This window comes from Homarus americanus, unplaced genomic scaffold (genome assembly GCF_018991925.1).
Source record: "Homarus americanus isolate GMGI-L3 unplaced genomic scaffold, GMGI_Hamer_2.0 scaffold36970, whole genome shotgun sequence".
Taxonomy (NCBI): domain Eukaryota; kingdom Metazoa; phylum Arthropoda; class Malacostraca; order Decapoda; family Nephropidae; genus Homarus; species Homarus americanus.
In genome coordinates this window covers 4523053-4547768 of record NW_024740094.1, presented here as the reverse complement: position 1 = coordinate 4547768, position 24716 = coordinate 4523053, and the positions used below count along the sequence as shown (strand labels likewise).

Below are 24716 nucleotides of genomic sequence, written 5' to 3'. Positions count from 1 at the left end.
GAGAAGTGTTGACCTCATATTGGATATGTAAGTAAACATACTCACAGTAACTCATCTCTCTTAACCTATTATTAATCTGATCCCCAAAAATCTAAGACTAACTCCTTTGTTTTTATTTAAACAATTCCACATTTTGTCCTCGACTTATGGTGGGGTTAGGGACCGATGACCAGGTCGTTAGTCGAAAATGCGAAAATAATACATAGAAAATCTAAAATGAAATATGGTACAGTAAAAGTAATCAATAATGAAAAATGAATAAAGTGTTACTGTGCACTTACCCTAAATGTAGTCAGCTGAATGCACACAGGGCCTCAATAATTTTTTAATTAAGCATGTAGACTACATTAATTGGATGAAGCAGAGGAGGAGACAGGGCTGGCTGGGTCATCAAGTTCGCTTTCTTCAGACAGGCTAACATACTTGCTTGTTGAAGGTATTGGATCATCTTTAGGAAGTAAAGAGGCAGCAGTAGTGGGGTGTGAGGAGACACCAGCGGGGACTTCTTAAAATATATGTCCAATTTAGACTGCACGGTTTGCCTTTTCTTTTCATTGTAAATTTCCCTGTGTCAACTTTTGCAAAATGCTCAACATTTGATCCATTTCTTCAAACATTTGCATCCCCTTATTAATAGTAGAAAATGCCTCTGCCCTGTCCTTCAAAATTGTTGATATCGTCGAGTGAGAGAATCCAAGGTCGCTTGAAATGGTTTCTTCCGTTTTTCCATTTTCATATTGAAGTATTATTTTCTTTTTCATCTCAAAAGTAATTGACTATCTCTTTTTCTTCTGAGCACCACAAGAACTCTCACTTTTACGCTTGCCAGTCATTTTAAAGGGAATTAGAAACAAAAGTTTTGTCAGTACATAGCGCGATCACTCACACCAACGACAGCCAAACACCAGACAGTCCCCTAGTTACAACCGTCCAACATACGATCATCCGCACTTACGAACGGGATCCCAATACATTCATTGCAAAAAACTGTGATTAAAATCCCCCCTTTTTTTCATTATTCTATATTGTTTAAAATAACTTTATTTACATTATTTGTTATGTATGGGATATTAATGAGTTTTTTTTATATACTGGGTTGTGCTTTAACCTAGCTTAACCTTTGAAATTAACACTGTTCTAACTTATGAACAATATCGACCTATGGTCAGGGTCCTCAAACGTAACCCTGTCATAAGTCGGGGAATACCTGAATGTATATAAATACACAGTATATACATGCACTGACTTCATACATGCTGTATCAGTGTAAACTTGTGTAATGATCATTGTATCTATCTTTCTAACTGTCCCCAGGGCATCAACCTCAGTGGAGGACAAAAACAACGAATATCTTTAGCACGAGCAGCATATAATGATGCTGATGTCATATTACTGGACGACCCTCTCAGTGCTGTAGATTCTCATGTTGGCCGTCACATCTTTGACAGTTTAATTGGTCCTAATGGAATGATGAAGAAGAAGGTAGGTGTACTTTATTTTATTGACAATACAGCACCTACATTATATTTTCTACTGTACTGTACTGTATCAGGCTATTCACAAGACAAAATTAAAAGAGCATATCTTGCTTGGACCTGCAGCAGTTAAACCTTAAAAGGCAGCGGTCATCAGTAAAAGTTAGCTGTAGGTACAGTGGCCGTCATCCGTAAAAGTTAGCTGTAGGTACAGTGGCCTTCATCAGTAAAAGTTAGCTGTAGGTACAATGGCCGTCATCCGTAAAAGTTAGCTGTAGGTACAGTGGCCTTCATCAGTAAAAGTTAGCTGTAGGTACAATGGCCTTCATCAGTAAAAGTTAGCTGTAAGTACAGTGACTTTCATCAGCAAAAGGTAGCTGCCATATGGCATCACGAAAATTGTGACCAAGTCCCAGGTTGCTGATCTGACCTTCTGCCTCATTTACACACAATTGTAGGGTCTCAAATGTTTCTATTACATGACAAAACAACATACATATATAGCGTTTCTCACTGTTGATTTTTTTTCATTCTTGCATTTCTTTGTATTTATTATTATCACAGTGTTGTTATTATTATTATTACCATTAATGTTTTATTTTACTTCTGATTATAAATTTTATTTACTATGAATTATTATTATTATTATTAAATTTTCGCTCCCCGGGCCCTGATGTGGGTCAGTGACCTGTGCCCGGGTGGGCTAATCCCCGTAAAAAAAAAAAAAATCAGGAAAAGTTTGCTGTAGGTATGGTGGCCATCATCAGTAAAAGATAGCTGTAGGTACAATGGCCCTCATCAGTAAAAGTTAGCTGTAAGTACAGTGGCCATCATCAGGAAAAGTTAGCTGTTGGTACAGTGGCCTTCATCAGCAAAACTTAGCTGAAGGTACAGTGACCATCATCAGCAAAAGTTAGCTGTAAGAACAGTGGCCATCATCAGCAAAAGTTAGCTGTAAGTACAGTGGTCCTCATCAGCAAAAGTTAGCTGTAGGTACAGTGGCCTTCATCAGCAAAAGTTAGCTGTAAGTACAGTGGCCATCATCAGTAAAAGTTAGCTGTAGGTACAGTGGCTGTCATCAGTAAAAGTTAGCTGTAGGTACAGTGGCCATCATCAGTAAAAGTTAGCTGTAAGTACAGTGGCCATCATCAGCAAAAGTTAGCTGTAGGTACAGTGGCCTTCATCAGTAAAAGTTAGCTGTAAGTACAGTGGCCATCATCAGCAAAAGTTAGCTGTAGGTACAGTGGCTGCCATCGGTAAAAGCTAGCTGTAGGGACAGTGGCTGTCATCAGTAAAAGTTCGCTGTAGGGACAGTGGCCTTCTTCAGTAAAAGTTAGCTGTAGGTACAGTGGCTGTCATCAGCAAAAGTTAGCTGTAGGTACAGTTGCTGTCATCAGTAAAAGTTAGCTGTAGGTACAGTGGCCATCATCAGTAAAAGTTAGCTGTAGGTACAGTGGCTGTTGTCAGCAAAAGTTAGCTGTAGGTACAGTGGCTGTCATCAGTAAAAGTTAGCTGTAGGTACAGTGGCCATCATCAGTAAAAGTTAGCTGTAAGTACAGTGGCCATCATCAGCAAAAGTTAGCTGTAGGTACAGTGGCTGTTGTCAGCAAAAGTTAGCTGTAGGTACAGTGGCTGTCATCAGTAAAAGTTAGCTGTAGGGACAGTGGCTGTTGTCAGTAAAAGTTAGCTGTAGGGACAGTGGCTGTTGTCAGCAAAAGTTAGCTGTAGGTACAGTGGCTGTCATCAGTAAAAGTTAGCTGTAGGGACAGTGGCCTTCTTCAGTAAAAGTTAGCTGTAGGTACAGTGGCCATCATCAGTAAAAGTTAGCTGTAGGTACAGTGGCTGTCATCGGTAAAAGTTAGCTGTAGGGACAGTGGCCTTCATCAGTAAAAGTTAGCTGTAAGTACAGTGGCCATCTTCCTTGGTGTTGGTGCAGTCGTTCAGGAGCTTTTATTTCTTTGCAGAGTACGCAGCTTTCACATTGCACATCAACTCCTGGTCCATGGGCTGGATTAATGACGTAGTGTTGGGAGGAAGGAAGACCACTATTACGTTGGGGTGACGATCCATAAGTAGTGGCGAGTGTCCAGGTGCGTTGTCAAGCAGCAACAAAATCTTGAATGGAACATTCTGTTGCTCGCAGAATTTCTTCAAGTCGGGAACGAAACAGTCATCAAACCAGGAGAGTGACAGAGCAGAGAGCATCCACGCCTTGCGTGCGGTCAGCCAGTGGACATTAATCTTGCTCATGTCCACGTTCTTGTAGGCGTGCGGCTTGCGGGCTGTGTGAATCACCGATAACTTGGGTTTACAGGTACTGGAGGCATTGGTGGTAAAGAGGACGGTGATGCGCTCCTTCTGCAACTTCCGGCCCCGAATCTTTCTGGCAGACTGGACAACGAAGGTCTTGGTAGGCAGTTTTTTCTAAAATAGACCAGATTCGTCCATGTTGAACACCTGGTCGTCGGTGTACTGCCCTTCCTCCATAACCTCACATAAGAACGGAGGAAAATCTCTAGCCGCCACACGTTCAGCACTCTCTTCTTCACCACCAATGTTGATGTTGGTGATCTTGTTCCTCTTCTTAAACCTTTGCAGCCAACCAGAGGAAGCATTGAAGGGTTTGGGCTCTGCAATTCCCATCTTACGTGACACTGCTGCGTACAGTTCACGGGCGTACTCTTGAACGGATCACGTGTCCAACGCCATGTAGCGTCGCGCCTGATGAATCGAGTAACTCACCAGCAAATTTTCAACTTTTAGCAGCACCTTGTTCTGGCAATACTTGATCATTGAAGCACCTGCATACTTTGTGATTCTCATGTGTTCTTTGATCTTGGCTGCATCCTTCTTAATAGTACGAATCGTAGATTCGCTGACTCCATGCTGGCATGCGAGATCAGCTTGACGTGTTCCTTTCTCCAAATTTTGAATGATCGTATTTCACTTCGTGGCCTGGAGGGCTGGTTCCAGGAAACTGACGCGGCACGTTTACACGGTGTGGCCTGGAGGGATGAAACTGACGCGGCTAGGTCAAGTGTCGTCTTTCCTCCCTCCCTCCCGTGGGTGGACACGTCATATTACTTTAAACCAATCACAGCTAGCAGCGGAGGGAGGTAAGGATGCATGGCTCAATCACAGTCCGATACATCATATGATGTCACTGATAACGCAACAGAGACAAGCACTGCGCAACCTTACCGCCCGGCTTGCCCAGGCGGGAGAAAGCGGGAGGGCCGAATAAAAAAATAGCGTCGCCCCAGACTCTGCGCGTATATGGGTAGATGCACCGCGGAAAGTTCGGTTTGGTTCTGGCGAGATACTGTACTGTGTAAATGAGAAATCGCGGAAAGTGAAACCTAGTAAAGCGGGGTAATACTGTATTATTTTTTTTATCATTCATCTCAGTAGAGGAAGAGTAAGGGGGCAAAAGAATGCCCTGCCCTGGGTGCCCAGTTCTTTAGGGACGATTGTGTATTTTACTTTTACTGTACAGCGTAAAGCGAGAAACTCGTAAAGTGAACAACATAACATATGGAATTACAGTGATCCCTCGGTTAACGAAATTTCGGTTAACGAATTACCTTCCATAAGATTCTTCACTTTGGATAACGAAAAAATTTCGGTTAACGAATTTTTCCCAACATGTTTTTGCCTGCATTTGCCTGCTCACCAGCTGTAGTATTAGTCCGCCAATACAGTAATTGGTTTTAGGGCTTAAATTCGTTAACATTTTAATAAATATCAAGAAGGTTGTACTATTCAATAATTTTAAAAGTTTTATATTAAAATTTTTAGTCATTTTAACAATTATTGAACATAATTGAAGTACAGGAAACTATTTTTTTGCACGCCAAACAGCCACTCAACACACTAAGCTTGGCGTCAGGAAGGAACATCTTGTTTGAGACTCTTCAACATAAATGCTTATTTTCTGTGTTTCCAGTCAAATTATTGGTCATTTTGAAATATATTTGTGTTGATTTAAAGAAAATAATCTTGAATTACACCAAGTGAACTAAAATTTTATGGGTGAAATGGCACCATGGGGTGACTTCTCTTCCACCCCAATGCCTTCTCTTCTCCCTTCTCCTCCACCCCCATTCTAATTCCCATCATCATCCACGAGCCTTCATCGTACACACCTCAAAGTATGTGTACTTTTCTACCTTTTTTGTTAAATTTCGGCAATTTTCGGTGAGCTGGAACCAATTACCCAAAAACCCATTGAAACAATGGTTTCGGTTAACGAGTTTTTCGGTTAACGAGCAACCTTCCAGAACGAATTGTGCTCGTTAACCAAGGGACCACTGTAATTGAAATAGAGACCGGGCCGAACCCAAACTCCACATTTTCCCGACACAATACGTATGTTTTAGTAAAATAACATTAACTTTATGATGGTATGCACACACACATAATATAGCAGGAAGGGGTGTAACTGACGCTGGTAGGTCAAGGGGCTTGAACGCTCCTGCTGTGGGGCACGTCATAGTACATTAAACCAATCACAGCTAGCGGGGAGGGAGGTAAGGATGCTTTGCCCAATCACAGTCCGATACATCATATGACGTCACCAATGACGCAACAAAGACATACACTGCACAACCTACTCGCGCCACTTACCCAACATGGCGGGAGAGATGGCGGGAGGTTTGAATCCAAAAATGGCGCGGCCCGAGAGGACCGCCAGCCGCTCTCCGCGTAAAAGGGTACACACACCGCGTAAAGTGAGCATTCCATGTTCGGCATGATACCGCGTAAACGTGGAAACTCGTAAAGTGAAACCGCGTAAAGCGGAGTTTTACTGTATATTTATTCATCTCTGGTAGGAAGGGGGTACCAGTGGATAGGTCCGCCCCGGGTGCCAAATGATCTAGGAACTCCCCTGGGTACAGTGGCCTTCATTAGTAAAAGTTAGCTGAAGATACAGTGGCCTTCATCCGTAAAAGTTAGCTGAAGGTACAGTAGCCGTCATCCGTAAAAGTTAGCTGTAGGTACAGTGGCCGTCATCAGCAAAAGTTAGCTGAAGGTACAGTGGCCTTCATCCGTAAAAGTTAGCTTAAGGTACAGTAGCCGTCATCCGTAAAAGTTAGCTGTAGGTACAGTGGCCATCATCCGTAAAAGTTAGCTGAAGGTACAGTGGCCGTCATCCGTAAAAGTTAGCTGTAGGTACAGTGGCTGTCATCAGCAAAAGGTAGCTGTAGGTACAGTGGCTGTCATCAGTAAAAGTTAGCTGTAGGTACAGTGGCCTTCATCAGTAAAAGTTAGCAGAAGGTACAGTGGCCATCATCCATAAAAGTTAGCTCTAGGTACAGTGGCCGTCATCAGCAAAAGTTAGCTCTAGGTACAGTGGGTGTCATCAGTAAAAGTTAGCTGTAGGTACAGTGGCTGTCATCAGCAAAAGTTAGCTGTAGGTACAGTGGACTTTATCAGTAAAAGTTAGCTGAAGGTACAGTGGCCATCATCCGTAAAAGTTAGCTGTAGGTACAGTGGCCATCATCTGTAAAAGTTAGCTGCAGGTACAGTGGCTGTCATCAGAAAAAGTTAGCTGTAGGTACAGTGGCTGTCATCAGTAAAAGTTAGCTGTAGGTACAGTGGCCTTCATCATTAAAAGTTAGCCGTAGGTACAGTGGCCGTCATTTGAAAAAGTTAGCTGTAAGTACAGTGGCCTTCATCAGTAAAAGTTAGTTGTAAGTACAGTGGCCATCATTAGCAAAAGTTAGCTGTAGGTACAGTGGCCTTCATCAGCAAAATTTGTCTGTAGGTACAGTGGCCTTCATCAGCAAAAGTTAGCTGTAAGTACAGTGGCCATCATCAGTAAAAGAAAGCTGTAAGTACAGTGGCCATCATCAGTAAAAGTTAGCTGTAAGTACAGTGGCCCTCATCAGTAAAAGCTAGCTGTAGGTACAGTGGCCATCATCAGCAAAAGTTAGCTGTAAGTACAGTGGCCATCATCAGTAAACGTTAGCTGTAAGTGCAGTGGCCCTCATCAGTAAAAGTTAGCTGTAGGTACAGTGGCCATCATCAGCAAAAGTTAGCTGTAAGTACAGTGGCCATCATCAGCAAAAGTTAGCTGTAAGTACAGTGGCCATCTTCAGTAAAAGAAAGCTGTAAGTACAGTGGCCATCATCAGCAAAAGTTAGCTGTAAGTACAGTGGCCATCAACAGTAAAAGTTAGCTGTAAGTGCAGTGGCCTTCATTAGCAAAAGTTAGCTGTAAGTACAGTGGCCTTCATCCGTAAAAGTTAGCTGAAGGTACAGTAGCCGTCATCCATAAAAGTTATCTGTAGGTACAGTGGCAATCATCCGTAAAAGTTAGCTGAATGTACAGTGGCCGTCATCCATAAAAGTTAGCTGTAGGTACAGTGGCCGTCATCAGCAAAAGTTAGCTGAAGGTACAGTGGCCTTCATCCGTAAAAGTTAGCTGAAGGTACAGTAGCCGTCATCCGTAAAAGTTAGCTGTAGGTACAGTGGCCATCATCCATAAAAGTTAGCTGAAGGTACAGTGGCCGTCATCCGTTAAAGTTAGCTGTAGGTACAGTGGCCATCATCAGCAAAAGTTAGCTGTAGGTACAGTGGCTGTCATCAGCAAAAGTTTGCTGTAGGTACAGTGGCTGTCATCAGAAAAAGTTAGCTGTAGGTACAGTGGCCTTCATCAGTAAAAGTTAGCTGTAAGTACAGTGGCCATCTTCAGCAAAAGTCAGCTGTAGGTACAGTAGCGTTCATAAGTAAAAGTTAGCTGTAAGTACAGTGGCCATCATTAACAAAAGTTAGCTGTAAATACAGTGGCCATCATTAGCAAAAGTTAGCTGTAAGTACAGTGGCCATCAACAGTAAAAGTTAGCTGTAAGTGCAGTGGCCTTCATTAGCAAAAGTTAGCTGTCAGTACATTGGCCTTCGTCTGTAAAAGTTAGCTCAAGGTACAGTAGCTGTCATCCGTAAAAGTTAGCTGTAGGTACAGTGGCCATCATCCGCAAAATTTAGCTGTAGGTACAGTGGCCGTCATCCTTAAAAGTTAGCTGTAGGTACAGTGGCCGTCATCAGCAAAAGTTAGATGAAGGTACAGTGGCCTTCATCCGTAAAAGTTAGCTGAAGGTACAGTAGCCGTCATCCGTAAAAGTTAGCTGTAGGTACAGTGGCCATCATCCGTAAAAGTTAGCTGAAGGTACAGTGGCCGTCATCCTTAAAAGTTAGCTGTAGGTACAGTGGCCGTCATCAGCAAAGGTTAACTGTAGGTACAGTGGCCATCATCTGTAAAAGTTAGCTGAAGGTACAGTAGCCGTCATCCGTAAAAGTTAGCTGTAGGTACAGTGGCCATCATCCGTAAAAGTTAGCTGAAGTTACAGTGGCCGTCATCCTTAAAAGTTAGCTGTAGGTACAGTGGCCGTAATCAGCAAAAGTTAGCTGTAGGTACAGTGGCTGTCATCAGTAAAAGTTAGCTGCAGGTACAGAGGCTGTCATCAGTAAAAGTTAGCTGTAGGTACAGTGGCCATCATCCGTAAAAGTTAGCTCTAGGTACAGTGGCCGTCATCATCAAAAGTTAGCTGTAGGTACAGTGGCTGTCATCAGTAAAAGTTAGCTGTAGGTACAGTGGCTCTCATCAGCAAAAGTTAGCTGTAGGTACAGTGGCCTTCATCAGTAAAAGTTAGCTGAAGGTACAGTGGGCATCATCCGTAAAAGTTAGCTGTAGGTACAATGGCCATCATCTGTAAAAGTTAGCTGCAGGTACAGTGGCTGTCATCAGTAAAAGTTAGCTGCAGGTACAGTGGCTGTCATCAGTAAAAGTTAGCTGTAGGTACAGTGGCCTTCATCAGCAAAAGTTAGCTGTAGGTACAGTGGCCTTCATCAGTAAAAGTTAGCTGTAAGTACAGTGGCCATCATAAGCAAATGTTGGCTGTAGGTACAGTGGCCTTCATCAGCAAAAGTTAGCTGTAGGTACAGTGGCCTTCATCAGTAAAAGTTAGCTGTAAGTACAGTGGCCTTCATCAGTAAAAGTTAGCTGTAAGTACAGTGGCCATCATCAGCAAAAGTTAGCTGTAGGTACAGTGGCCATCATCAGCAAAAGTTAGCTGTAGGTACAGTGGCCTTCATCAGCAAAAGTTAGCTGTAGGTACAGTGGCCTTCATCAGTAAAAGTTAGCTGTAAGTACAGTGGCCTTCATCAGTAAAAGTTAGCTGTAAGTACAGTGGCTGTCATCAGTAAAAGTTAGCTGTAGGTACAGTGGCCTTCATCAGCAAAACTTAGCTGTAAGTACAGTGGCCATCATCAGTAAAAGTTAGCTGTAAGTGCAGTGGCCCTCATCAGTAAAAGTTAGCTATAAGTACAGTGGCCATCATCAGTAAAAGTTAGCTGTAAGTGCAGTGGCCCTCATCAGTAAAAGTTAGCTGTAGGTACAGTGGCCATCATCAGCAAAAGTTAGCTGTAAGTACAGTGGCCTGCTTCAGCAAAAGTTAGCTGTACGTACAGTGGCCATCATCAGTAAAAGAAAGCTGTAAGTACATTGGCCATCATCAGCAAAAGTTAGCTGTAAGTGCAGTGGCCATCAACAGTAAAAGTTAGCTGTAAGTGCAGTAGCCTTCATCAGCAAAAGTTAGCTGTAGGTGCAGTTGCCTTCATCAGTAAAAGTTAGCTGTAAGTACATTGGCCATCAACAGTAAAAGTTAGCTGTAAGTGCAGTGGCCATCATCAGCAAAAGTTAGCTGTAAGTACAGTGGCCATCATCAGCAAAAGTTAGCTGTAAGTACAGTGGCCCTCATCAGTAAAAGTTAGCTGTAAGTACAGTGGCTTTCATCAGTAAAAGTTAGCTGTAAGTACAGTGGCCTTCATCAGTAAAAGTTAGCTGTAGGTACAGTGGCCCTCATCAGCAAAAGTTAGCTGTAAGTACAGTGGCCTTCAACAGCAAAAGTTAGCTGTAGGTGCAGTTGCCTTCATCAGCAAAAGTTTGCTGTAGGTGCAGTGGCCTTCATCAGCAAAAGTTAGCTGTAAGTATAGCTCCTGTCACCAGCAAAAGTTTGCTGTAGGTACATTGGCCCTCATCAGTAAAAGTTAGCTGAAAGTACAGTGGCCATCATCAGTAAAAGTTAGCTGAAAGTACAGTGGCCATCATCAGTAAAAGTTAGCTGTAGGTGCAGTGGTCTTCATCAGCAAAAGTTAGCTGTAAGTATAGCGGCTATCACCAGCAAAAGTTTGCTGTAGGTACATTGGCCCTCATCAGCAAAAGTTAGCTATAAGTATAGTGGCCTTCAGTAAAATTTAGCTGTAGGTACAGTGGCCATCATCAGTAAAAGTTATCTGTAAGTACTGTGGCCGTCATTATCAAAAGTTTGCTGTAGGTACAGTGGCCATCATCAGTAAAAGTTATTTGTAGGTAATAGTAGGCAGCTACCAAACAGGGAGATACTACTGCCTGGGAAGATATTGGAATCATAATGTGTTGTCTAGTGGTAGACCCTGCTGCCATATGGCATCACGAAAATTGTGACCAAGTCCCAGGTTGCTGATCTGACTTTCTGCCTCGTTTACACACAATTGTAGGGTCTCAATTGTTTCTCTTTGACAACACAACATACATACGTATATTATTTCTCATTTGATTTTTTTTTTTTTAAATATGTTATGTTCGTATACCTATGTGGCTTCCATGACATATTAGAAGAAATAGTGAGACATAACATATCTATTTTCGAACTTTGCAGAATGATTGTGTCCTGAAATGTTATTGGTAGATCATCTAATTGGGAAGTGTAATTGGTAAAGACAGGTACACCACCAATTATCCAGGAACTGATGGTCCGGCACCTCCTTTAGTCCAGACAAAATTATGAGGGGGCACTTAACTTCCCTCCCTCTTTCCCTGCCTCCCAGCCAGAGTGAAGGTAGTTTTAGGCATAAAGTTTTTATCTTATAAAATGTTGCTGACTAGTCTTAGCAGAATATAAATTGTATTGCTGTAATCCTTATAAGATAGTGATTAATTTGAGTTTAAACATCATATAGTTTGCACAAGAGATAAAAATTTTAGTCTAGTGTAGTATGTTTGTGTACAAAGTGTGTACAGTAATGTTGCTCAAAATTTTGGATTTTAATATTTAATTTACATTTAATATTTGTTTAATTTAAGTTTCTAGCAGTCCATGGTGCTGTAGAGACAGGAGGTGTATAATTAGTGGGTCAGAGGTGTATTGTTGAATTATTATTACCTGACCTTGGTTCGTCCGGCAAAACGGATAATCCGGCAAGGCTTTGGAACCAAGGGTGCCGGAAAATCGGTGGTGGACCTGTATTGTGTTTTATTACTATTGAATTAAACCAAGTTTCTACCTCCCCATTCGGAGATGCTGCACAGATCCGCATTGATAGATGTAATGATATCAGCTCTAGAAACAGATGTAAATGAGATTTAGGAGGAAGGGGAAAATGTGAAGAAGAGTGAAGAGTAGAATCATCAGCGTAAGAATGGATAGAATTAGTTATAGTGTGAAGTATATTATTGTTAAAAAGAAGGAAGTGAGTAGCTGAAAGAACAGAATCCTGTGGGACACCACTATTGGTAGAGAAAGAGCGAGAGATCCATCCCTCGACAACAACTGCCATGGATCTGCTCTCAAGGAAGCTAGAGAACAGGGGAGAGAAACCATAAGAGGGAAGTTTAGAAAGCAAAGACTTGTGCCATACCCTGTCAAATGGTTTGGAGATGTTGAGGGCCTTGACAAAAGTTTCCCCATGATCCCTAATTGAGGATGGCCAAAGATGGGTGCAATAGGAGAACAGATCACCAGTAGATTTCGCCTGGCGAAAGCCATACTGGTGATCTGACAAAAGAGAAAAGCGTTCAAGGTGACGGAGAAAATGAGAGTTTAAGATAGTTTTGAAAATCTTAGAGAGGGATGAAGTTCGGGCAATGGGGTGATAGTTAGAGGGATTAGAATGGTCACCCTTCTTCGGGATGGGCTGAACCAAGGCATGCTTCCAAGAAGAAGGAAAAGTTTGTGTTTTGAGGCAAAGGCTATAAAGGTGAGCAAGCACAGGGGCCAGGGCTTCAGCACACTCCCTCAGGACACGAGGGGGTATTCCGTCTGGTCCAAGAGCCTTACTCACATTCAACCTGGGTAACACACCAACATCCCTGCGAGTGGAGATTATAGGAAAGTGCATAGGTTCCGTAGGAGGAGCAGGATTAGGAGGGATAGAGTTGGAATCATCTAAGGTGGAGTTATAGGAGAATAAGTTGCCAAAGAGATTGGCTTTATCAGGGGGAGAGTTGGCTATAGAGTTACCAGGTTGGAAAAGAGGAGTAATAAAAAGGAAGGAGTGCAGAAGTTATTACAGATGTTTTTGGTTAAGGACCAGAATGATTTACGAGAGGAAGAATTAGTCAGGACAGCCTTCTTTCTTTTTTATAAAATTCCATTTGGCCCAACGAAGAATAGCCTTACAATGATTCCTAGAAGTAATGAAAGTGGAGTGGGTAATAGGAGAAGGAGATAGTTTCATAACTTGATAGGCCTTATCTCTCTCCCTACATGCAATAGAACAGGAGCGATCAAACCATGATTTTAAAGTGAAAGTTTTGGTAGAAGATAGAATAAATGCACTCATACCACCCTGAATAACCCCAGCAACGCTCTCAGCACATACCGAGGCGTCCCGAGTGTAAAAGCAACATTCATCCCAAGGAAAGTCGGAGAAGAATTCTCGCAACGATTGCCAGTTTGCTCTCCGATAGTACCATAGTTGGTGTTTAGAAGGAGGTGGGGGAGGTGGTCGTGTCCAGTTTGATTAAATAGAAAGAAGATTGTGATCAGAAGACCCTAAGGGGGCAGAAATTGAGTATGAATAGTGTGAAAGGTTAAAGGTAAAACAAAGATCAAGAATGTTAATAAGTTGATCGTGTCAATCAGGAACGCGTGTAGGATGTTTAATTATTTGTTTCAGATCATTTAGTAAGGAAAAAGAGAATGCCTCAGCTCCACCTGGGTCATCCCATATAGAACCAAGACAATCTTTGTGATGTAGTATATTGAAATCCCTTTGGTAGAGGATCTCGGTGTTGAGGTGTGTGGCTAGCAACAACTCATGGCATGAAGTGAGATAGTCAGAGTTCCAAATAGTTGGTAAAGTTGGGAGAACAGTATAGGAAACAAAGGAAAATAGCCATAGTTGGTAGAGATATTTTGAGCCAGATGACAACATAAAGAGAAGGTTCAAGATCCATGAGTTGAGCTGTACTGTAGGTGTATGTGTGTTGCAATAGGCACATACACCTCCCTTGGAATGGAAAGAGGTATAAAGGTTGTTTTTTTTTCAAGTCGGAATGCGACGCTCAGCAATGTTACCTAGGTATGTAAATTCCTAGCTAACTCGCCAGGCCAACATACATATAATAATTAAAACATCTAATAATTACCTGTACTTAATAAGTAATATTAGGAGGACACGTTACTACCTGACATTTAATTGCAATTCTCAAAACCCCCTTCACCATACGCATCACGACCTTCATCTCTTGCCTGGCGATTCAGCTATAAATACATACGAAGGAGAGCTCCGCGAATTTGTGTTGTAATTGCTGAAATACTCTCCTCCTCGAGGATTTTATATACGGTATTTGTACTTATTAGCACAGTGATGAAGAAGAGTGACTTTTATTTTGTTGTCTCTCAATTATTGTATTTAGGACAATTTCTTATACGATCTCTGGTCAGCATCATGGAGACCACAACACGTCTTCTTTGCGAGTCGTTTAGATCGTTGTGACTATTCCTTGCCTTTAAGTCACTCAATGAATGTCACTGCGCCCTCCCGGGCTCGTCTTAACTGAAAGAGAATATGTGAATACGTATATCTATTTATATGTACATATATATGTAGACTGTTTATGGTTTTCTTTGTCTCAATTATTCACGTGCTAGTATGAATGCCATGACTGTCTCTCTTCCTACTCTTATGTTCGTTCACAAAATACCTTTGGGCTTCCTCCCTCGGTTTTCTAATTGCTCTCAGCATAAAGGCTAGAGTTGAGTTTTTCTCTTCATAACTTTATTTTATTGATGTCCTCAGTAGCGGGTTCAGTCTTTCCAGGCGAACTTTAGCGAGGCTGCTAGACTTAGCGTTCCTTCCGGAATGTTGACCTTCCGGTCTTCCTAGCAATCTAGAGTTATGTTGAAATGGACTTTACATTCTTATATGGGTTATATGAGAACAATTCAGGGTGGAATTCTCAACCCAATAAGTATTGCTAGAGTAATAGTGAACGCTGTTGCCAATAGAGCGCTATGTTAGCGACTCTGCACTGTCAACCCTGCTGGGTGATAGTGCGCACGTAGAGATTCTCGCTAAGTTATTACTTGGGGGATAATGTCTGTGCCCCTCATTGGCAATAAATAGAGATCTTGATGATCCCTCTAAATAAAATATTCTAAATGAAATTATTTCAGGCAAAAAAAAAAATCATTGAACTTAGGGATACTTGAGATAAGAGTCGGGAAAGTGATACGTCATAGTAAGTTAATTGTTTATAATTGTCAAATGGTGACTTATATAATAATAAGAGATCTTAATGAATTAACTTACTAATCAAATAAAAATTCTGACTTATATTAATTAAGTTTCGGAAAAAATGTTTTCTCCCTTATATTTTTATAATGATATAATGTGACTCATGGTGTCCTCCTAGTTTAGATGAGTGATGTGCAACTGGAGGATGAAGGACAGAAGTCTGGGCCTATGGATGATGGAGGAGATTATGGAACTGTCCCTGAGGAAATTGTATTGAGTGATAAGGTACAAGGACTAGGCAAGTTCAGCTCAGGCGCTACATACAAGGAATTGTCTGCCAGTAGAGAATTTGAATTCAGTAGTAGTAGTTTCACCCAAGACCCAAGGGGGCCATACTACATGTAATTATAAAAAATGTAAAGCCACTTGGATTACTAAGATAGATCCTCATGTGGCTTGCATACTTCATGGCAGCTGTGTCTCAAATAACCTATTTTCACCAATGGATTGTGCAGTTTGTTATGATCAAATTTTTCAATTTCATCAAGCTACAGGTGATAAGAAAGATTTATTGCAATTGCAAATTAAAAATAGGTGGAATACGGCCTTGAAGAGTAAATTTTTGAATGTACAACATTGGAAAGATCCCAAGTTGGCAGAAAGTTAGACAAGACTGCTTCTGCTAAGAAAAATAAGTTATTGGACCCTCCAGACAATGGGGCAATGGGAAGTCTACAAAAACCTCTATCTACTCAGTCTCATTTCAGTGGATTCCAGGATCAGGACAATGAGGCTGGTTCTAATCATGGTATTCAGTCTCTTGAGCAGGAAGAACCTGTTGAGACTGACTTCATCCTATCCACATCTTGGCAACCACTTCCACCTGGGGCAAAAGTGTTTACTATGAGTGGAAACCGGCTGCTGTCGACTGCCACGCAGCTGCTGGATAACATTGTGCGTAAGGATGATCCCAACAGGCCGTGGATATCGTTGGTAAGATCTAAGTGGTTCTCAAAGATGCCTATTATCACGTTCCTGCTGCTCCCAGGTACAGAAAATTTCTGGTGTTCAAAGTAGGGGTTGTAAGTTATCAATTCACAGTGATGCCATTTGGCCTGAGGATTGCGCCAAAAGTCTTTACAAAACTGGCAAACATTCCCAGAAAGATCCTTGCGAAGGAGGGCATAAGAACCTTTGCTTACCTAGACGATTGGCTGATAATGGGAAACTTTTTCAAAGATTGTCAAAGGGCAACCCAACGTACACTAGTACTATTTTAAAACCTTCGTTTAAAGATAAACCAGGTCAAATAAAATTTAATACCATGTCAAAAGTTGGATTGGTTAGGTCTCCAGTGGGATACAAATTAGCAGTCAGTCAGTTTACCAGGAACAAAAGTAACAGATTTGATAAACCAAGTAGAAGCCTTTTGTGTAAAGCACAAGGTTTCTTGGCACGATTGGGAAAAACTTCTGGGTCTGTTGAATTTTGCCACAATAGTGGTTCCATTGGGAAAGTTAAGGAAAAAGCAACTATCTCATCTGGGCTCGAAGTTGCTTCACAGAAACAGAAATGTTGCTTCTTCTCTCCCTATTCAGATAAAGAATCGTCTGTTATGATGGACAAAGTTGGACAATCTAATTGGTCCCTCTCCCTGGGTTCCACCTCAAACTGGTTTGGTCGTTTGTACGGATGCGTGCAAAATAGGATGTGGATACCATTCTTAAAAAGGGGAATTCAATCAAGGAAAGTGGAGCAACTTCCTTTGGGACAAACACATAAATATAAAAGAATTAGCAGTGGTCCTATTCTTTTTGTCGGCAAACCCAAATTTACAAAATATGACGATCCGGTTTGCCATGGACAACAAAACAGCAGTCTTTTGTTTCAGTCATCAAGGATCTACAAGGTCTTAGCCCCTTCTACAACTGTCAGAAAAAATTTTCAGTATTTGTGTAACAAATCACTTTACCTCAAAGCCAATTATATACCGGGAGTACAAAACAATTGGGCAGATGCGCTGTCCCGTCTCCGGCCAGTATCGACAGAAACAGAATGGTCCCTAAAGATATCGGAGTTCAAGAGTCTAGTGAAGACGTTTGGAACTCCACAGTTAGATCTGTTTGCCTCCCTAAAAAATCACAAGATGCAGCTTATGCATCTCTGGAGGGGTCGAATCTTTTAGGAAATGCCCTACTCTTAGATCGGAACCTTTGGAATTCAATCTATCTGTTCCCACCTGTGAAAATATTGCCCAAAGTGGTTCACAAATGCAGATACTTCTGAGGCAAAGTCCTCTTAATTGCACCATATTGGATCCTACAACCTTGGTGCCTGGATCTACTGGACTGGTGCCTGAATCCTCTACAATTGCAACAAGGATGTCTAGACCAGGTGCTACATTCTCAGTTCGAGATATCCTTGGCACTTCACGCTTGGAGTTTCTCAAAAAAAGTTTAAATAGGTTGCTGGGTAATTCCAATATAGCTAATCAAGTATTAGCAGGTCATAGACCCCAAACTTCTATTCACTATGAGAAAGCTTGGAATCTTTTTCAACAATTTATCAAGTTAACAACTCCAGATTCATTATCGGAAATAGTTGTATTAGAATTTTTAGAATTTCTGTTCAGAGTTAAAGGCCTTCAAGGATCGACAATTGCATCTTATAAATCAGCATTGGTTGACCCTCTGGCTTGGGGTTTTAATATTACTTTGAACCCAAGGATCTATCAAATGTTAAGATCATCCTTTTTCATTCAGAGACCTCCTTGCCCCAGGAGAATCCCACCTTGGTCTCTCGAAAAAGTTACTAAACTTCTTATAGGGCCTAATTACAATATAAATCTGAACAGGGATAAATTACTCCAGAAGGCAGCCTTCCTTCTAGCAATAGCAACAGGTATGAGAATCAGTGAACTGATTTAAATTTCCAATAATCCATCATTATTGGTATTTTCTGAGGAGGATGTTATCCTTTTTCCTACGGAGATCCTAAGAAAAAATGAGAGGGAAGATTTCCAAGCTCAACCTTTTAGGATAAAACGTCTAATGGATGAGACAAGGGTTCCTCACATATTGTGTCCAGTTAAAAATCTTCAGGAATGGTTAACGAGATTCCCTATTCGAGGCCCCTATGTTTTCTCATCAAGGGATGGTAAGAAATTATCTCCTAGTCAAATGACAAAATCCTTATCTCAATTAGTGAATCAAGCAGACCCTGGTAAGAAATTTTTGGCACATGACACTAGGAAATATGCAGGGTCTGTGGCCTTTCTGTGGCATAAGAGTCTCAGTCAGATCAAGGAAATTGGCTTTTGGAGATCTTCAAAACTTTCAAAGACACCTATCTTCATCTATCTCTGAGAGATGCTTCAAATGTGGTGGTGCTGGGTTCCCCTCCCCCACCTAGTCAATGTCCACAACCAGACCTTCTTCCTCATTAGAATAAAGTGAGTACTGTACTGTATCCTTTTTGAGTAAATTAACATTTTACCTTCCAGTACATTTTCCTAATTTTGGACATATTCTAAACGGTTTATAACATAATCTGGACCTAAGTCAGCGGAGCCTTGTATGCAAAGTCACCTCCTGCTCGGGTATTCTTGCTGAGCGTCGCACTCCGACTTGAACAAAAAGTGTTTTTTTTTTTCTAAAAACCAGTTTTTGTGATATAGCTCGGAATGCGACGCCGATAACCCACCCATCTCCACCCCTCGAGAGTTAACTTTTTTTTACTGCTCGCTCTGAGGCAAGAGATGAAGGTCGTGATGCGTATGTTGGGGGGTGAAGGAGGGGGTTTTGAGAATTGCAATTAAATGCCATGTAGCGACGTGTCCTCCTAATATTACTTATTAAGTGGTTATTAGATGGTTTAATTACCTGTATGTTGGCATGGTGAGTTAGCTAGGAATTAACATACCTAAGTAACATGCTGAGCGTTACATTCTGAGCTATATCACAAAAACTTTTTTTTTTCTTTTTTTTCTTTTTTTTTTATGGGGATTAGCCCACCCAGGCACAGGTCACTGACCCACATCGGGACCTAGGGGCGAAAATTTAGTAGTAGTAATAATAATAATAATAATAATAATAATAATAATAATAATAATAATAATAATAATAATTATAATTATAATACAGTAGTACCCCGCGGTCAATAAAACCCACAGGGTACCGTGTTAAGTGAAAACCGTGCTAAGTGAACAACAGAACATATGGGATTAATTCCAATAGAAACTGGCCCGATCCCCAAACTCCACTTTTTCCGACACAATACCTATGTTCTAGTAAAAATAACATCTTAATTTTATGATGGTACACGCACACAATTAATACTTAAGAGAAATAGAGAAATACAGTCGCCAAGTTAATGTCCATTCAAATAATGGACTCAACTCCCTCCCCCTCTTCTCACACTACACTGCTGGCTCTTCCCTCTCTGAGAAATTTTTGGGGGAAACCACTAAATTTTAATAAATAATACCTCAAACTAAAGTTAGGATAATACAATTGACATTGCTGGATTCCTTGTAAGACCAGGAATATTTTGAATATAAATGTCATATATTTTGCACAAAAGATAACATATTTACTCAGAGTAAACATTATATCTAAAATTTGTATGTCTAATGCAAAATCTATGATGTTTATATTCAAAATGATCACCAAATTGTAAGAATTCCAGCAATGTAAATTATATTCTGGCTGGGTAATTTGTATGAATTTTATGAGCTAAAACAAATATCTTCAGTTAATAAAAAAAGAAATATTCTTCACGACACTATCTGTCAATCAAAGTACCCCACCTTGCCTCCCCCCCTCTTCCAACCGCCGGTCTGTCCCAACCCTCCCCCCACCCCCCACCAATCCTCCCTTCAAGAGATGTTGGGTGAAAAAACTAAATTTTAACATTTAGTATTAAATAATACCTCAGATTAAAGTTAGGATAATATGATTGACATTGCTGGATTCCTTGTAAGACCAGGAATATTTTGAATACAAATGTCATATATTTTGCACAAAAGATAACATATTTACTCAGAGTAAACATTACATCTAAAATTTGTATGTCTAATGCAAAATCTATGATGTTTATATTCAAAATGATCATCAAATTATAAGAATTCCAGCAATGTAAATTATATTCTGACCAGGTAATTTGTTTGAATTTTATGAGCTAAAACAAATATCTTCAGTTAATAAAAACAAAAAATATTCTTCACACGGTAACAGATGGTCGGTCGGTCCCTCCCTCCCCCCACCCCCCACCAACCGTCCCTACCAGATGAGTGGGAAAACCAGAATATTTACCTTTTTAGTAAGAAATAATACCTCAAACTAAAGTTAGGATAATATAATTGACATTGCTGGATTCCTTGTAAGCCCAGGAATATTTTGAATACAAATTTCATATATTTTGCACAAAAAATAACATATTTACTCAGAGTAAACATTTTATCTAAAATTTGTATGTCTAATGTAAAATCTATGATGTTTATATTCAAAATGATCATCATATTGTAAGAATTCCAGCAATGTAAATTATATTCTGGCCGGGTAATTTGTATGTATTTTATGAGCTAAAACAGGCAGTCAGGCATGGTGGCGGGTGGGGGGTGGGGCGAATCTAAAAATAGCTCCGAGCCGGACACTCACCGCGTATACGTGGAAAAAACCCGCGTTAAGTGAAAGTTCAGCTCTGGCAAGGCACCGCGTATACGGTAAAACGCGCTAAGCGAAACCTCGTTAAGCGGGGTAATACTGCAATAATAATAAAGAACCATAAAGAAATTCAAATTGAAAAAAAAATCAAGTGAGAAACAATATATGTATGTTGTGTTGTCAATAGTAAAAGAAACAATTGAGACCCTGCAATTGTGTGTAAATGAGGCAGAAAGTCAGATCAGCAACCTGGGACTTGGTCACAATTTTCGTGATGCCATATGGCAGCAAGATCTACCATAGACAACACATTATGCTTCCAATATCTTCCCAGGCTGTAGTTGGAGACGTGAAAAGGTTTGGGTGAAGCTGCTTTGGTCATCATTAGTAAAAGTTAGCTGTAGGTATGGCAGAAAGGCCATGTTCCTTGTGTTACACATTTGCACATATGGGGATTGGTTAGGGAATCCTTAGGCACCAGATAGAGATTATTAACATTACCTCCAGCCATACTATAATAGAAGATATTAATGTCCTATAAAATTCCATTGTAAAAACTGTATTCTTTTTCTTGGAAAGCAAATTACAAATAATTCACCAAGCAGGCAAATTAATATTAATGTTTTATTATGTACAGACAAGAGTATTAGTGACCCATGCAGTGTGGCTGCTGCCACAAGTGGACTTTTTGGTGGTGATACGTGATGGACAGATAGTGGAGAAGGGCACTTGGACACAGTTACTGGAGGGTGAAGGAGACTTTGCTCACTTCCTTATTCAACACATCACTAGAGAAAATGATGATGAGGAGGACGGAAATGGTAGGTGTCCGACATTATCTAGTACAGTAGAAACTTGTTGGAAGTGAACTTGTGGGGAAAATTTCAGTTTGCACTAATATTACATTGTTGTTGTTTATTCATCCAATGTTGACATTGTTGATATGTATATTTATTCACTCTGGCACTTTTAGATTAAGACTAAATCAGATACATAGTATATAGTAAAGTATAAGTCATCCAAAAATCTATTTTGTGTAATATATGAGCATTATAAATATGAAATCTAAGAGGATAGAATGATTTCTTTTTATTTACTTATTTTCCACATAGAGTATTATAAAAGAGTAAATAAAGAGAAATTGGTAAATTGGGCAATTGGCTGAGTAACTGTGTGAATGAAGAGTCAACTTTTCTTCATGTAACATGGAGGAGTAAATTATGAAGTAATTATAGGAGCTTAATGATGCATTGAAAGGTTATTTGTAGGACTAACATATGAGAATCACCAGCATCAATGTTTTATGACCATTATTCCATGTTTGTGTTGGTTAGCTGCAGTTACATGATGGCAGCACTTCATGCTGTATGGTCTCTTGTAGTCTCTCTTGTGAGTTTCCTAACTCTAATGCCATTTCTTACAACCTCTTACCCTGTCATTCCTGGCCTACCCCTGGCACTCCTCCCTTCCACATTTAGACTTGTGCACCTCTTGACCCAATTAGTCTCATCCAAACCATTTCATCGAGCCTCTATGCAGGATTCACCAATAGTACTACTCTCAATACCCAGTCACCCTCTTAGCTCTGAACCGGGTCTCCTTTCTTTATGTGTTATATTACACATCCATCTCACCATTCTCGTTTCAGCTCGCCCAAGCCTACTTTTGTCATCCTTTTTAATTGCCCAGGTTTTACTGCCCTACAACATCACACTTCTCTCACCAGCCACATACATTCTTCCATCCATGTAAAGGAAAGGCCCTCTTGCCATGAATAAAAACAGCAGCTCCATAAATTTCCTCCAACCACTTCTGACTCTTCAACTGAGCAGACTTCAACATCCCCACTGGCACAGAACATTTCACCCAGGTAACAGAACTCATGAATACAGTCCATGGACATATCCTCAATATGTTATAGAGCAATGAAGTATGTTAGTGTACAAGTATTTTCAAAAACTAATAATACAATTAAAATGACAGAAGTGCAGTACTCTGGTTATTACAGTACATGCTTTCCTTACACACCTATTTATGATAATGCAGTATCCACTTTCCATAATTGTCCATTTTACAGATGCTTTTTCATCCCAAACTTTTTGCCTGAGAGATCCTTTATTGTACTACTGTATTATATATTATTGATTGGTACTCACTTTTACACCAAGAATGGTTTATTTACCTACCTTATTTAACTATTGGCCATCCACTAGAAGTGGCCATGCCGAAGGAAGGAAACCAGTTACCTGTGTCGGCTCCCTCCATTGGTTTCTATAATTTTGTCAAGGGCTATTTTGAAGCCTAGCACTGTTCTTGATTCCACAGCTTGGGCTGGTACACCATTCCAAAGATCTACCATCCTCTGTGTGAAAAAGTATTTTCTTATGCTGTACCCTGTATTCATTTTGCATGATAACTAGGCGAGCGTGTAATTATATACTCATAAGAACATAAGAATGGAGGAAACTGCAGCGGACCTATTGGCCCATACAGGGCAGTGCCGTGTACACCCAACCCTTATCGCACGCATATCCATCCAACCTATGTTTGAAGCTGTCCAGCATATTCAAGTTAATGATGATATTTGGTAACTTGTTCCACTCATCCACTACTCTATTTCCAAACCAATGTTTACCTATTTTGTGCCTAAATCTAAATTTGTTTAATTTAAAACCATTGCTATGAGTTCACTCCTGGTTGGATAGTTTGAGTACCTTTGTTATATCACCTTAGTTTAGCCCTGACTTCCATTTATACACCTCGATCATATCGCCCTTCACTCTACGTCTCTTGAGGGAGAGCAAATTATGATGCTTTAACCTGTCCCTGTACTCAAGGTTCCTAATGCCTGGGATTAGTCTTGCCATTCTCCTCTGAATTCTTTCTAGGGATTCTATATCCATTTTGTAGTACGGTGACCAGAACTGAACTGCGTAATCCAAGTGAGGTCTCACAAGTGCTAGATATAGTTTTATGATAACCTCACCAGTCTTGTAACTAACACTCCATTGTATGAACCCAAGTACTTTGTAAGCCTTTCTTTTTTTTTTTACTGCGCTCCCCCCTACATCCTTGTGTAAGGTGAAGCGCAAAAGCGTTTACAGCGCCCAACAGGGAATGCTAAGTTCATGCTTGCCTTTATGTCTCATGAGTTAAGGGCGTAGAAGCTTGAAGAGTCAAGGGCGTAGAAGCTTGAAGAGTCAATGGTTTATGTCATCAAGTTATTGGAAGCTCCAACAACTCCCTGAATACGAATTTGCAACTTTTCGACTTACAACAGGTACCTACTTTACTGCTAGGTGAACAGGGACAAATGGGGGCTAGGAAGTACAGTCGGCCCTTAACATACGCGGGTTTAGCATACACGGATTTGCAAATACGCTGATTGCCCCGCCGGAGGAATATTCTGTTCATTGAAGTAATTGAAGTACATTCAAATCGCGCGCCATTCAACCCGCGCGCGGCACCGAACACAGGACACAGCCTGCTCCCGCAACCTCACACACACACGCATAGCTCTCCCTCACTCAGTCAGTCTCGCTGTAACCACGCTTGTGTTGACATCAGCATTGTAATTGCAAAAATATTACATTTACGTGAATGTATTATATCAAGCACAGTATGAATAGAATATCACTAGTTCAACAGTATTTTAACCGAAAACTATTAAAAAAATGAGTAACGTATCTTGAACATCGGAAGGTTAGGTAAAGTCTTTTGTTTTCATGTAGTTTATCCTAATTTACATTGAAATACATTACGTTTCAGCAAAACTACTATTTATTTCTGAGAATATGGAAATGTAATATTTTTGCTGAAATGACGTACGTATTACAGTGGAAAGTGATGAAAGCAATGACTTTCGCTTTCTTTCGTTCAAAAGATGTTACCGTAATCGCTTTTCAAATGGTTTTCAGTTAAAAAACTTTTGTATTACAATAATATTCAATCCTAATTCACTTGTGATGCAACAGTTTTTTTAACTGAAAATCATTCGAAAAGCGATTACGGTAACATCTTTTGAACGAAAGAAAGCAAGTCATTGTTTTTGTCACGATTTTATCCCACTTTCCACTGGA

At 40.5% G+C, this 24716-nt stretch overlaps 1 protein-coding gene across 10 annotated transcripts in view; it reads left to right on the top strand.

Moving 5' to 3' along the window:
* Positions 1-24716, top strand: part of LOC121875177 (ATP-binding cassette sub-family C member 3-like) — a 309143-nt gene that overhangs the window by 133774 nt on the left and 150653 nt on the right. For all 10 annotated transcript variants that reach the window (XR_006090559.1, XM_042379616.1, XM_042379618.1 and 7 more), the window contains 2 exons: positions 1315-1482; positions 21275-21458. Coding sequence is in view for 9 of the 10 variants with exons in the window: in XM_042379616.1 (XP_042235550.1) it covers positions 1315-1482; positions 21275-21458 (352 nt within the window). In the remaining variant the exon portion in view is untranslated. The remainder of the gene's footprint in view (positions 1-1314; positions 1483-21274; positions 21459-24716) is intronic.